This window comes from Diplotaxodon limnothrissa, linkage group LG2 (genome assembly GCF_057381915.1).
Source record: "Diplotaxodon limnothrissa isolate DT_005_m linkage group LG2, D_limnothrissa_male_GT1.1, whole genome shotgun sequence".
Taxonomy (NCBI): domain Eukaryota; kingdom Metazoa; phylum Chordata; class Actinopteri; order Cichliformes; family Cichlidae; genus Diplotaxodon; species Diplotaxodon limnothrissa.
The window spans coordinates 32,011,730-32,027,356 of NC_140597.1; the positions used below are offsets into that span (position 1 = coordinate 32,011,730).

At 42.4% G+C, this 15,627-nt stretch overlaps 1 protein-coding gene across 1 annotated transcript; it reads left to right on the top strand.

Moving 5' to 3' along the window:
- The first annotated feature begins 4,508 nt into the window (after positions 1-4,508).
- LOC146638768 (protocadherin-10) lies at positions 4,509-7,040 on the top strand. The gene has a single exon (XM_085364485.1). The coding sequence runs from the start codon at positions 4,509-4,511 to the stop codon at positions 7,038-7,040; it is 2,532 nt and encodes an 843-aa protein (XP_085220611.1).
- The last annotated feature ends 8,587 nt before the right edge of the window (positions 7,041-15,627 follow it).

Below are 15,627 nucleotides of genomic sequence, written 5' to 3' on the forward strand. Positions count from 1 at the left end.
CACACACACACACACACACACACACACACACACACACACACACACACACACACACACACAAGACTTATAGTAAGATGTCCAAATGTGATATGTATTGGCCCATTTTCACGTGTGTGTATCAGATATCAGATTGGGAGACAAAATCTGGAAATAGACTTCGCAGGTACTTTGTTGGTCTTTGGCTCCTCCTAGTGGATATTTGGTGATAACGTGGCTCTATTGTTTCCTTCACTTTCTGAAAAGGAAGACGTCATTTAAAGCCCACCTGTGAAATGTCATCACTCACGTCCCGGTTTCACTTTTAAAGAAACTAGCAGTTGACGTGTAAAAGCAAAGGGGAGTAGAGAAATTAATGCGGATTGTTAACCATTGTGATGCCAGTTAATTACCCGAAACGCTAACTTGTTTGTCTGCGCTCAGTTACGTGATCACCCTAACACTAGCATTAACCCCAAAAATCAGTTCAAACCAGCCATGACACAGCCCGAGACGTGCTCACACTGATAAAGAAGTTGTAGGGTACTCATAAATCCGTCGCATTCATAAGCCTGACGACGATATTTTTTCATCTCTGTAAGGTTTTCTTTTGCAGTGCCTAACTTTACATTTTTTGTCGTTGAGCTTCTCTTTAAAACTGCAGTAAAATTCCTTAAATGTGTAACTTTGTGACGTAAAACACAGATCGTATACAGTTCTCCTTGACAGTGTATATAAATCATTTACACCATGCGTACACCATGCATGACAAAACAGCGTAACACAAGTATAATTAATGATAATAGACATAGAGTGGTTAAAAATGATACCTAAAAAATGTAGAAAATTATTATCTGACACACACACAGATTAATGAATCAGACAATAAATAAGATCAACGGAAAGTAAGCGTATAAGGTGTATACAGTTTGGTGCTCTTTTGTTCCTGTTTCTCTGACTGTTATGCTGATGAATATCCGGTAGATGGCCCCCTAGGATCACAGAAAAAAGTCTCAAGCCAGAAAACGATGGCTTCTGGAGCGAAGTGACATGGCTCCAGAAACCTTTGACAATTCAATTCAATTCAATTTTATTTATATAGCGCCAAATCACAACAAAAGTCGCCTCAAGGCGCTTAAACAATTTCACATCGGTGCTTCGCTCCTTTAGCAACTTTTAACTGAGAAGTATGTTCTGTGAGAAGGACACCCATGCAATAACTCTCATGTAATCCTGTTCAATACGATCATTTCACTAATAGTTACATCCAGCTTCAACGCGTTGGGTTCCCCCAATGATGGAAAATACAGGCGGAAACATGCTGGTTTCATTAATAAACTCCTTTAGTTAAAACCATGAACTAGTGTTTGCTGAGCCAATTTATTAATGTGGTATCACCGAAACACAGATTGAAGCAAATATAGTTAAAAGATGATGCTATGCTTTAGTGGAAGGGTGATTTGGGGGCCATCATTACCTAAAAACACACAAGATGAATAATTAATGTTTTATGCTTTAGGGTGAAATGTGCAGGATTAATTGTATGGAGTAGATACTGATAAGGATTCATTTTTAATACATCTAAAGCTATGCGAACAACACTGTGAGCAAATGTGAGCACTTTAAGACTAAACACATTATGGCCTCCACTAATAAGCTTATGTTCAGTCTTCCTTGTGTTTCTCTTGATTTCCTGTGAGGTGCAGAACTACAGATAACTTTATCCGATTTAATTTTGTATCAGCAAAAATTATCCAGTGTTGTTAAAGAGAAGCAACACTTTTCTTTGGCACACAATACATTTTAAACCGTTCCATTTATTGCGGTATCGCATATTGTCCGATAGATGGCGCCACAAGATCACGAATGGAAAAGAAATATAGCGTTTTAAGTGCACTTACATGTGGACATTATGAGCCAAATAAAACATAGACGGCACTAAAGTGGAACTGAAAGCGCTTATAGAGAAAACAGCCCCCTTTATTTCAAGTGCATAAAAAAAACAAATGAGTTTCTAACCACTTTACCATCCTTCATCCACCCACCAGTACTTTTTCATTCTGTGGGGAGGAACGGGTCACGGTCAGATGGCTTCTGAGCGGTAGTTCAGAGAAAGTAGTCTTTCTGTCGGACAATTGGGTGAGCGAGGCGATAGGGGCGGATGAGTCCGGCTTAATGCTGCGTGTAATGCATGTTAATGTTACAGGCACCGAGGGACCGCCGGCCCGAGGGCTCTGGGATTATTTATCACAAAACATTTGTATTCTTCCGTCGGAGAACGGTTGATCCCGGATAGCTGCACACTAATCCTTCACTCCGTTAATTAAAAAGAAGGGAAAAGCAATGGAACTGGTGGTGGTGGTAATTTTTTTTTCTTTTTCCAGAAATGTAATCATTTCTGGAGAAGCTTAACCATCTGCTTGAGGTTAAGTCTACAAGCAGATTGTATTTTCTGCTTATTTAAACCTGGGGATTTTAGTTTTTCCTGAAAAGGGGAGGGAAATGCATGCCAGTGCTGCTTATTGGAGAGATAGAAGTGCAGCAACTTTAGTTCCCAGGGGAAGTAAAAGTAATGCTTTTTTTCCTGCGATTTCTTCCTCCGGGATGAGGATTTATGGTTTGATAGCATTGCGGTTTTATTCAAAAACAAGTAGTGACCTTTCTTACCTCTCCTTTAAAAACCCAGCTGAATATGAAGAGGGAACGTTATTCTCTCAGTTGCTTAAGAGAGAAATGTCAGAAACAACCACTGTCTTCAAGTGGAAGTATTCCCTTTGGCCCTGTTTGATTTGTTTTGAAAGTGAAAAGATCGCAGCAACATTAGACTTTGTTTCCCTGATCACCCTCAAAGAGGACCAACCATCAACACGATTTTCCACAGAGGTTTTAGTCCTCAGGTTGTTGGGAGCAATTTATAGAAAAATGCAGCGTCTAGTGTAAAAGGAAATGCTGCCCCTAAGAAGCAGAAATGTTTGTTTCTTGTTCTTTCTCTCTCATCTCCTTCTCGCTTCTTTTCCTTTTTAGTTGCTAACAAGCCCAACGCTGCCCGGGGGCCAAGGCTGTGTCGTCAGTCCCATGAAGAGACTTTCAGATTTCCACCATTTTTTTTGGCATTAGGATGCTAGTCGTGTCTGTCTGGAGAAGAACCTGAATTCACAAAGGCAGCCTTTGGTCGCACTCTAACTCTGTCTTTAACTGCTCCCTGCCGCTCACTGCTTGTCTAACTGACCAGGATATACAGGAAAGCGATTAGATGTGAACAAACATGCGCGGTGCTCTAAAGAGTTGTTCTCTTTATCTCAAAACTATAATGGCACTCTGATACAGCCTTTTCTGTTTATGCCAGTCTGTAAACAAATCATCTATGAGATATTTATCTAATCCCAACCACAGTATAATACCTGATTAGAGACAAGTATGATTGAGGCTTTATGACACTGCTTTTACGTTGATTGTGTTGATACATGTACAGACCCACTTAAGTGAATTAAAGGCGTGTAATGCGTATTTGTATTGGTCTTTTGTCCGTTTATGATTCTCAAAGTAATCGTTTTAAGTTCCAGGACCTGTAGCTCACACTCATTTAAACACTGATTAAAAATGAATACTCTGACCTATCAAAGATTCTTTTTGTAAAACCCAATTTCGCATGTGATGATTAATGAATGGGACTGTTTTATAGTGTTTGTATTCATCTTCAAAGGGCTCTAATTCAAAAGCATTATGAAGTCCCAGGAGCCTACTGTTAGTGGCCACTGGGCCATTTGAAGCAGAGCGAGTGAGTGCTTAAGCTTGTGTGTTTTGTTTACTGTATTTCAACACGTACTCATGGGACCTCAGAAGAATAGTTTATTATTTTTCTGAAGGTGCAGTGGGGATTGCAATAAAACAATAACACGATGTTGGCTATCACCACGGTCCTGGCGCAGTAAGGAGCTGGGAAAACCAAGACAAATCCTTACTCATCCTCATCTAGTAAACCCAGCCTAGGAAAGGACACCCGTGACACACTTTGACTCCTAATCCAAATCTGGCTCTGACGTCTGGTATCAAACTTACGCCCTGTCCTCACTTTAATGGGTCAGGCGAACAGACACGCGGATGTGAAAGGGTTAAACGTCTACAGTAATTAGAGTCGTATTTCGCGTCAGCGTCCTCCAATACGGAGCTGCGAGAAGCCACGTCCACCCCCTCCATCTCTCTTTCCATCTCTCTCTCCCTCTCTCTCTCTGTCACACACACACACATACACACGCACCTCCCCACCGGCTCCTCCAAGTGCCTAATACACTGTAAAATCAAAGCGCGAGCCTCCCCCGTTCATACCGGTGTTGCGCGTGGAGCACAGCACCGAGAGAGGTGCTTTCACTCTGCTCCCGCTCTCTCATTCTAAGTATTTGGCAAAGTTACCCATACAAATAAATGTGACTAACTTCAATCTTAGGACAGGCTCCTTTTCTCTATTATGTACAGCTGAATGTCTTTATGAGGCGAAAGATGTCCGTGTGAGGTGCTTTACGCACGGGGCTGAAATGGATCACATTCTCTCCAGAGGCAGCTGGGTGCCGGTGACTGGCCTGGTTATATGTCTGCTTCTGTGCGCGTGTGTCGTGGACTTGGTTCTCGCGCAAATTCGCTACTCTATCCCAGAAGAGCTGGAGCATGGAGCTTTTGTGGGCAACATCGCCGAAGACCTAGGTTTGGATGTGGCAAAGCTGTCAGCCCGTCGGTTTCGTATCGTTTCTGGCGCAAAGAAACAGTACTTAGAAGTGAACTTGGAGAACGGGATTCTCTTCGTCAACGAAAAGATAGACAGAGAAGAGCTTTGTGAACGAAGCCCAAACTGTTTTTTGCACTTACAAGTGGTCATAGAAAACCCGTTAGAACTATACAGAGTTGAAGTGGAGATTTTAGACGTGAATGACAACTCCCCCAGTTTCCCGTGGAGCGAGTTTAATCTTGACATCACAGAGTCCGCTGCGCCCGGCTCTCGTTTCCCGTTGGAGAGCGCCCAGGACCAGGACGTTGGCACCAACTCTCTGCGCTCATACCTGCTGAGCGCAAACGAGCACTTCGCACTGAACATCCAGACGCGCAATGATGGGAGCAAGTTTGCTGAGCTCGTGCTGGACACCCCACTGGACCGGGAACAGCAGAAAAAGCATGAAATGGTTCTGACTGCTTATGACGGGGGCTCACCGGAACGCTCAGGGACAGCGCTGATAACTATTACAGTTTTGGATGCCAACGATAACGTGCCTGTGTTTGACCGCGCAGTTTACCGCGCGAGCCTGGTGGAGAACGCACCGAGAGGGACGCTGGTGCTGAAACTGAACGCCACAGACCTGGATGAGGGCTCGAACGGGGAGGTTACTTATGCGTTCAGCGGGCACGCACCACTCAAGGTGCGCGAACTGTTCAGCGTGGACCCCTACATGGGTGAAATCCGAGTGAACGGTATTGTGGACTATGAGAAAGCAAGTGTTTATGAGTTGTATGTACAAGCGAAAGACAGGGGACCCTCGGCCGTGGCCGTACACGGCAAAGTGCTGGTGGACATCCTGGATGTAAATGACAACGCTCCCGAAGTTATCCTCACATCAGTGTCCACTCCCGTTCAGGAAGATGCGCCAGCAGGTACGGTGATAGCGGTTATCAGTGTTATGGACCGGGACTCTGGAGAGAACGGAAACGTTGACTGCCAAATTCCAAACAACGTTCCCTTTCAGCTCCACTCATCTTTTAAAAACTATTACACTCTTGTGACAAGCGAGTTTCTGGACAGAGAAACCGTGTCCGAATACAACATCACCCTCACAGCACGAGACCTGGGCTCTCCTTCGCTCTCTACCAGAAAAACCATTCTCGTTCAAGTGTCTGACATTAACGACAACCCCCCGCGGTTCTCCCAACCTTCATACACAGTTTATGTGACCGAGAATAATGCCCCTGGCGCTTCCATTTGCTCTGTAACTGCATTCGACCCCGATTCTAACCAGAACGCCTATCTGTCTTATTCTATTCTGGAGGGTCAGATTCAGGGCATGCCCGTGTCCACTTATGTCTCAATCAACTCTGACAACGGCAACATCTACGCACTGCGCTCCTTTGATTACGAACAATTAAGAAACTTTCAGATTCTGGTACAGGCACAGGACGCAGGCTTCCCCCCTCTCGCGAGTAATGTCACAGTTAACGTCTTTGTCTTGGACCAGAACGACAACGCACCTGTTATCGTATCCCCACTGCCGAAAAACGGCACTGTGGCCACAGAGGTGGTTCCGCGGGCAGTAGACGCTGGCTATCTGGTTACCAAAATAACAGCGATAGACGCAGACGCGGGGCAGAACTCCCGCTTGTCCTATCAGGTGTTACAGGCTACAGACCCGGGGCTGTTCAGCGTAGCTCTGTACACGGGAGAAATCAGGACTATTCGTCGAATAGTAGAAAAAGACGCAACGAGACAGAGACTGGTAATATTAGTCAAGGACAACGGGCAGCCACCGCTTTCCGCCACTGTCTCCATTGTCCTCACAGTGGTAGACAGCGTGCCCGAGACCCTGTCAGATTTCGGGGACCTCACACTCAGCCCGCAGCCCCCTTCAAACCTCGCTCTCTACTTGATCGTGTCGCTGAGCACTATATCCTTAATATTCCTGGTGGCTATCATCGTGCTGGCTGCAGTAAAGTGCTACAAGGATAGCGAGACTCTCAGCGGGTACAACCTGCCCCCCCTATCCTGCTGCTGCTGCGGGGGGTTTCAGCCAGAGCCGCCCCCGGAGATGTTCAAAAAATCCAACCTCAACCTGCAGATTTCATCCGCCGCCAAAGTGCCCACGAACTGCATGGAGGTGAATGGAAATAGCAGTCTCTCTCAATCATATTGTTATAAAGTGTGTCTAACCCCCGAATCAGCCAAAAGTGACTTTATGTTTCTGAAGCCGTGCAGCCCGAGCAGCACACCGAGGAACAACGAGGCAAAGAGCGCGGAAAACTCGTGGAACGCGCAAAGCCGGAGCGCATCTGTGAACAACGGAGCAACTACTCCCAGTGAGGTAGAGTGAAATCAGCATATAGTATAAAACAAAGGAGAGCGAGCGTTTAATTCCACCCCATTCCACACACTGACACAATAACAACTATCAACTCAGTTTCCATCAGATGTGAATCTAGACTGTGACATTCTCCCATGAAGGTCAAATCGCGCATGCCATACAGGCTGGTACTCAACTTGAGGAAAACCTTCAGTAAAGTCACTCTTTTCTTCTATCACTCCCTCGTTAGTGTTTTCGCACAGCGTGTCGTCTTCACAGCGTTTTAATATAATTGTGGCAATAATGAATTCTAATTGTGCTGCCCATGTTAATGTTTTGCACCCGGGAAATGAAATGAGACGACGTGAGATTACATTTTAATTGACATGTTAATGAAAGTGTAAAGCCCCATCTTGCGAGGAGCATATGCTGTGCAAAAAACCGTGTCTGAGAACGAAGTGAGATGTCAATTACTGCACGAGAGGAAGATGAGATGTAGTTCAGGCAGTCTCCTCTGTTCAGTCTTGGTATCAATTCAAGCATTTAATAATAATTCGAGAACTAATTATAGAGATTGTGACCTGCGAGAACAATGTCTACATCATCCAGTGTTATTGCCACACAGTTTTCATGCAGTGACGTGCACACACCTGCTTCCAGCGTATCTACCTGAACAAAAAGTCAAGGTTACAAACATGAAGGTGAATGGCAGCTGTTTGAAATTGTCAGCCTTGGGTTCAGGCAATCCATGTCACGGGCACTCGGGTTTGTGAACACGCCTTCTTGTTTTCAAACTAACAATACAGGACAGATAACCTCACTAACTATGCCTCAAGGGCACAAGGACGACCGAACCATTATACCAGACACAATGTGGCGTATTCGCAAGAGGGGGGTGGCTGTCCATTATTGATGAAAAATGGCAAATGGTCGGTTTTGGGGACACAGGGGAGGACATCGCGAGGGGAGGGGGCAAGGAGAAGGAGGGGGCGCAAGGACATGGCTGGACTGAGACGTGGACAGCCTGTAGATCGGCCCCAGCACTGTCCTCTGAATGCGAGGAGAGAAAGAGAGATGTGGCTTCATATTTGTCGAGCAAGGGTGGGGAAGAGGAGGGGGTGAAAGGGAAGGAAGGAGAGGGGAGAAATGAGACGAGGAAGGGGGGTAGTTTACAGAGGAAGGGTGTCTACGCCCGTGTTTTTTTTATTTTTATTTTTATTATTATTATCATAATAGACGGAGCAGCAGACCATAAATATGTGCGTAATGCCGATTCCGGTATGAATCGGCCCTGACTCTTTGTCCCCTCCGGTCTAATAGCGTGGAGGGGACAAAGAGTCAGGCCCTTGATACCAGACTCCACCAGGCTGACTGAGAAATGTCAGCCCGGTCACTGACACATACACCTCTGGCCACAAGAGGGAATTCGAGGTCACGGTGAATGTGCCGCCTGTAGCTAAACTCCTTCAGGAGAAAGTGTCCTTCTTTTTATTAATTGGCTCCACCAAATCACCCGGTAGTGCCCCTCAGCGTGCTCACGTGAGTCACAGTGAGGTTGTCTCTGGCGCGTCAAAGACAAATCACAACGAATCACAAATACTCGAAGCAAGTGCATAACCGCGCTTAAGTTGACGAATTGAAGGTGAAAAGGGAGATTAAACACACATCTAAGCGCGCACGACACACAGGAAAGGTAGGCGAATGTGATGTGTGCCACGGTGTGAATGCGTGGCGAGACGTGCTGGGTTATTCCATTTACAGCTGCGAGGGCCGCAAACTTTTCAAGGCTCTCTGCGAGACTTTTAATTAAAAACCTTGCTCGAGGAGCGTCAGGCAAATATTAATGTAAAATGATGCATAAAATCCACAAAACAATGACGTGTGTAATTTTCTTAATTTCCTCCCTGGCACGGTTCCCTTTGAAGATTAAAATCATGTTTCGTTTCATCCCGGTGGGGTTCTAATTGGTTTTGTGCACAGCTGGCTGAGGACAGTATTTTGAATACCGATTCTAATAATAGCTTACGTCGCATTCTTCTCGTTAACAACTTTAGGTGAATTAATGGAGCGTGGAATCCATACTATGAGAATCAAATTGGAATAAATATCACTCGGGTGCTCTCTTTCACCCTTCCCGCTGCGCCACGGAGGATAAAAGCAAAACTAAGTGACAGGCGAATCGTAGCTGGAGGCGTCACCACTTCTACTCTTGAAATGAGCATGTTCTGCCAAACATCCACGGGGCGGCAGCCACGATCCATCTGAAAAGAATCGTGTCTTCAATTCAGGAGGGATCCCAAGAAAGTCTACTCCTGTCAGCTATCAGTGACCTCTATCATAACAGACATCGTTTAGATGAAATTAAAAATAGAGCCACACGGAACTGATCGTTGACATGAATACCCTTCCATTAACTCTGACAATATCTTCCCTCTGCAGCTAAAGCAGCCAAACACAGACTGGACTCTCACGAAGAACAAAAACTCCTCTATTAAAAGGTATAGTTCTGAACTTTGACCTGATTTCTGTAGAGCAGCATTATGACCTGCCCCCCCCCCCCCCCCCCCCCCATCACACACAAACACACACACACAAGTATGTGCTCAATAAAGCTCTAAAGCATACAGTCTGCATAAAAAATGCTCATGTCAATATGATTTGCATTTTCATAAATATGAGTCAACGGTGTTGTTACACAGACTTATTTCATTTGTAGTTACAATTCCATAAACATGGATGGCACCCTCATGCGAAAAGCCATGCATGCAGACCCAGAAAACTATGTCACCTCAATGGCACCTGGACAATACTGGACCTGGGGTACTCACATGAGAGGCACGAAAGGTGAGAGAGGCTAAATGCATTCCTGCTTATGTATGCATATGGAGTATTTCATCGACACTACTTTAATATTACACACGCTGCGCATCCTCGTTCTTTAATTTTTTTACTTTTTTGTTATTCCCTTAACTCACTTGTAGCTGACGGCCTACCTCATCCTCACTAAACTGACCACTAAACAGATCACTGCTCCTTTTACTGCATTTAATCGTTAACAGTCCTTACAACAAGCTGTAAAGACATGAGTCAGTATTGAATAATAAGCAGTTGTTTCTTCTCTCCTTTCTCCTCATGTTATAGATTATAAAATGTCTCCTTCACCCAGTGGGATTCCCTCTCGCCCCTGGACTCCTCGGTGTACACCTCCTCCCCAGCAGCAGCAGCCTTCAATCCCCTCCCACCCGCACCCACACCCACCACCCGATTACCACCACAATGTGTACATCCCTGGGACGCCATCAGGCTTTTGCACCCTGAGGCCTGCCGCACAGCGAAGCGACCTAGATGTCCACAATTCATTTTCTACTTTTGGAAAGAAGCGCCGTCTCCAGATGTCGCCCCAGGGAGAGACTGCGATCATAAATAATGACCTGTACAATGACTGACTTTTCAATAACTGCCCTAGTGGATGATTAAAAAGATGGATATCCTTATATGAAAACAGAGGTAAAGCCCACCCAGTACATAAATTAATGAACATATGATTTATAAGTGGTATGAAAATAGAAAGGGAAAGAGGAATAATGTATGGACAATCTGTTTTGAAGAAGGATAATGAAGGTCTGATGGCTATTTATTTGACATGCCACTGCAACATTGTCAGCATATGTGTCTGTTTTTATTATTAGAATTATCATTATTATTATTTAGACAATCAAACTGGAGCAGCAGTTACATCCAAAATAGTTTTCGAAAAAGCATTCGTGGACAATAATTTTGCACATCCTTATGAATTTATATTTTTTGGTTACATGAAAAAGAAGACGTGTTTTTCCTTTTTGTATCTTTGTTTGCTAACAGAGCTTGTGTGAATATGAAACAGTGAGTATGTATATGCAAGCTGCACCATGAAGCAGACTACTGTAATGACAGGGGAGGGTTCCTTCCTTTACACATGTACTGTATACATTTATGAAAATAAAGTATTTTTTTCATATGGCCTTCCTCTTTTCTTTCAAGCAAGCATTTGTGACCTGCTGTGATTCATAAAACATAATCCCTGCACCAAAACACAGATTCAGTCGATGTGCACGCATAAATGATTTAGATGTAAGTTTTCCAGATCTATGTTTAATTAGCCTGAGTTAATTATTTTGAGGTGAAAAAGTTCCAGAGCTACTCGTACAAGGGTGAAAAGCTTTTCGCCTTGGTAAGCTGTTTTCCACGGTGAGGAATAAACATAGTAAAATGCTAACATATGCTAATTGGAGTGCTTGCATTTCCATTTGCCCGCAGAGAATAGTGGGGTTCATTAACTGAACAAACAGAACCTCCTCTCTCGAAATATCACTTTAATTAAGACCACGAACAGGAATACAAGGGAGGAAAGAGAAAGGATGGGGGTGGGGGGCTCTTAACTCCAAATGCCACACCTGAATCTGAGCAAGGGGGCCTGTGGCTTCTCTCTCTATGTATGCCCTTTTATTTCTTTCTTCTCTGGGAATTAGTTCACAGCATCAACAGATGGGAGCTGGCCACTGGCCAGAAATGAGCAGGGTAATTAGGTTGTCCTATGGCTCAGATTGAAAATAATGTCGTTAATAAGGAAACGGGTGTCCATAGAGAGCATGAAGGGGAGCAGAGTAACCTTCTCTGTAGTAAGGTGATCCACAGGGACAGTGAAAGGGGCAGCCATTTTTAGATCGGCTTGGCTCATTTTCAGGTTTTGATCCTTGAAATAAAGTGGAAGTTGGACATTGTTTTTTTTCTTTTCTGTTTTAAACACGTTCAGAAACGCCAAATTCGTGTATATAAAATAGATCACATACATATCAGCTTCCTTTAAAGTCAGCAACTGGTGAAATTGTAGTGAAATGATAAAATATAAAATCTCAACGTTTCTTCTCTTACAGCATAGCAGGACTTGTAAGGCAGACAGACTCGCTTCATTTCCACATCATGTAACCATTACTGTCGGTCGCACTGGGAGCTGTCCATTGTCATAGTGCTGAAACGGCTTTGTCCATTTGTGCCTCTAAATCCAACTGCAACGTTTCCTGTTGTCCACCAGAGGGCGCTTAGAGCACGGTGCAGCAGGCTGGATTTAATGCTTTCACAGCAGCCTCTCACATACATAAATCATGACCTCTTAAAATGTTTTGTTTTTAATTTTTAAGTAGTGATAAGAAAACAAAGTCATGAGGTGTAAATTATGCTCGTAAAATACAAATAAATTGCATACCCCTCCCCCCCTCTAATGTCAGTGGTAGGTTTAACCAAAAAAATACCAATAATGCAACAACATAACATTAGATGAAAACGCTGTTACAACACTGTTGCAACAACCTTGCATTCATTAATGTAAAAAAAATGCTCTACTTAAATGAAGCAATTGAATGTTGCAGCTTGCTGTGGTGAAAAGCTTTAAATACTGTTGATTACATTAATCTCTGTTTGTTCGTTTTTTTCGTTAACCACATCTTACTCTGCAAACTAACTACTACAGTTTCCCCAAAATATAAACACATAAACAAAGTAGTTGAGTAAAAAACACACAATTACACAAAGAAACATAGATGAAATGTGGTTTAAATACTCAAGTAAAGGACAAAAAAGGACAAGTGCCTCCGAAAACTACTTAGTAAACTGTAAGTTAAGTTATTTATATATTATAGATGTTTAAATTTGATTAATTTATGATCACAACGTTTTCACAGTCACTATACTGACCAGTTTTTCCACAGAATAGTTCCCCGGTAGAGGGCATCATTGAGTAAAAATTATTTTAGTGATCCACTTATTTAAAACTCTTATCCAACCCAGGGAGAAGTGTTCCCCTCCAAACAAAACTTGTTGGACAGAAAATATAACAGAAAATATTATGTGGACACCGTGTAATGTACAAACAAAACAAACAAGCAAAAACAAAAAACTGGTCGAATCTCAGTGGGAGTCATACTGTCTGTTGCATGGGCCCCCATTTTTTTGTGTCTCTGAAGCCCTTTATGACTCAGTCTGTTTGCTTAGGGTTGTTGTCATATGGGCAGATCAGATTCTTCACTAATAGTCTCATGCGTGATAACATCTGAGCCTATATTGCAAAGCCTAGTGAGTTCTTGGCAAAAAGCATAATGAAAAAGTAATTAAAAATAATTGTAATAAAATGTAATAAAACTTTGGCAGTCAAGGAGTACTACCACTACTACCACATATATTAGTGAGCCACCATTTCATGAGTAAGATGGCTCAGTGTACATTTTTAAACTTAATTTTCAATCTTTAAGATAATTAAATGAATGTAACAATCATTTCCATCAAATCTGACTTTTTATATCAAGTGTGCATGGATTTTTTAAATGTAAAATTGTGGTTTCAGATAATAAAATTTTTTAAATAAAGCATTCCAAACCATGAAGTTACATAAAGTAGTGACTCAGACACATTCACATTCTAGTGACCAGTGCTGTTTCCAAATTAGTTTCATCTTCAACAAATCTAAAATTATTTTGACCAAGACTATTTATTAGAAAAAGTCAGGTTTCACATTTTCAGAGGCATTTTCTAGCCAATCCTTACAGTGTATGTACAAAGGAAATGGCATTTTAAGCAGTGATTGATTAGAAAATAACACATGTTGAATTAACACAAAAAATTACAAAAAGTGAAGATTACAGTTGGGTGTGACCTGATTAAAGCATCCATAGATACAGGCCAGACTCATCTAGTCCACTTGTGGGACCAGAAATAATAGATAATCAGATAACTGAGGTTAGATTGATAGAGGCTGTGATGATCACTGGCACTCCTTTTGGCTCTTTTAAACGCAGGGTTCTCCTCATCATGATGAACTGTCAGCTTAGGTCTTTAAGGGAAACTTGATGGATTCAAGGAGATTTATTGTCATTCGCATCACATGTTTACATGAGGTGGAACCTCATGTACACATGGTCCCGGAGCAAGAAGAAACAGTATTTTAAATTGTAAGTAAATTAATAGTTAAAAAAACAAATACAATTACCAGTCGGGAGAATAGATATAGAAATGTAGGTATAAATATAGGTATAGATACTTTAGCAGCAAACGGGCATAATGACCAGCATTGATAAAGTGACGGTGTCAGTAAGTGTCTTATTGTAAACTGTGATGTAATCCAGTTGCAGTACAGAAGGTAAACCAAAATACCCAAGGTATGTGTAGCTCTCTCTCTCTTCTGTGAACATGATGATCCATATACAGTGGAAGTCCCCAGTGAGCTGTTTATTACATTTATCAATCCCATTCTCCTTTGCCTTAAAACTATTGCACAAAAACACTTTTCCTTCTATGGGCTTCTCACAACAGCAGTTATGAGTGTACTTTAATGAGCAGATAATAATTTTATTGCAGCCCGGAAATACTTCCAGGCACTAAGTGTACTGAGTGTATCCTTGACTATCATAGAGCTCACACTAATTAGAACATTGCTTAACATATTTTTTTTCCATCAGTGAGATCCGCCTGTGGATCGCAGCTTGTACTCTGGCTTGCAGAGTACAACAGTCAGACTGAAATCAGGAACATAACGGTGCATGATAACTGTGCAAACATTTCAAATACACAGCCAGTGGTGGGAGGTAAAAAGCTGATCTTAATTTGCCTTTTTGTCAAGAACTTTGACAAGACAGTAATCTAAAAGGAGACGAATTGCACAGTGAGAGATTTTGCTAAGGCAGCTGCAGTAAACTCTGACACATGCTCTCTATCTTTCTCTCTTTCTCTGCCAACTGTAAACATCCTTTGATTGAGAGTATCACTCTTTCCTGATTCCAACCAGTCAGATTTTGGCACTACTCTCTGCTGCTGTCAGCTGTCATTTAGGTGTCAGATCAAGGAGGGACGCACGTCTCCGTCACACAATTCACCTCCAGGTTTTATCAGTGTCTTCTCACTGATTACATCACACCCACTCACATCTTCATCATTGTTCTTCACCCCTACTGTACCTCTCAAATGTGTAGCCTTGTTGAGTATATGTGGTAAAATCTAGTGAACACTTGACTCTACTTACACTTCAACTGTTACTCATTGTGGATGTTTACCCTAAAAAACTTTCTGTTACTTGAGTCTCCTTAGACTGAATGCTTCCACCCCCTAAACTACTATAAAGTTAAATGCATACAATGTGTTTGTTTTAGTCCAAGACCTACTTCAACTTCACTACAATTTGGCTGCTATCTTGTAGAGACCAACTACATGCGGATTTCTTGACTGTTTCCATATTACAGGCAAAACAAAACAAAACATGTTTTAAACTTTTAAAAATTAATATAAAAGTAAATGGAAATAAAAGTCATAAACTACAAACTGTAAAATAGCATCTACCAGCACAGGTCATTTGCCAGCTTAGGGCAGACTGTAGTAGGCTGGCGTCAAGTAGTAACAGCGCCAACAGGCTTGTGTATAAAGGCACAGAAAGCTAGAAAAGGTTTATGTCTTTATTATACAATCATATACCTCAGTAATGTAGGAGCTGTTTTAAACAGCTGTTTTAAATCATCTAGTGGCATGTAAATAAAATAAAGACATGCCAACTTAAGGATAGTAGATTGTTTTATCCTCCATGATTTATTCCCTTGTT

What these genes read in the sequence shown, in the direction of transcription:
- LOC146638768 (XM_085364485.1), top strand. Translation starts at nt 4,509, where the DNA reads ATGGATCACATTCTCTCCAGAGGCAGCTGGGTGCCGGTGACTGGCCTG.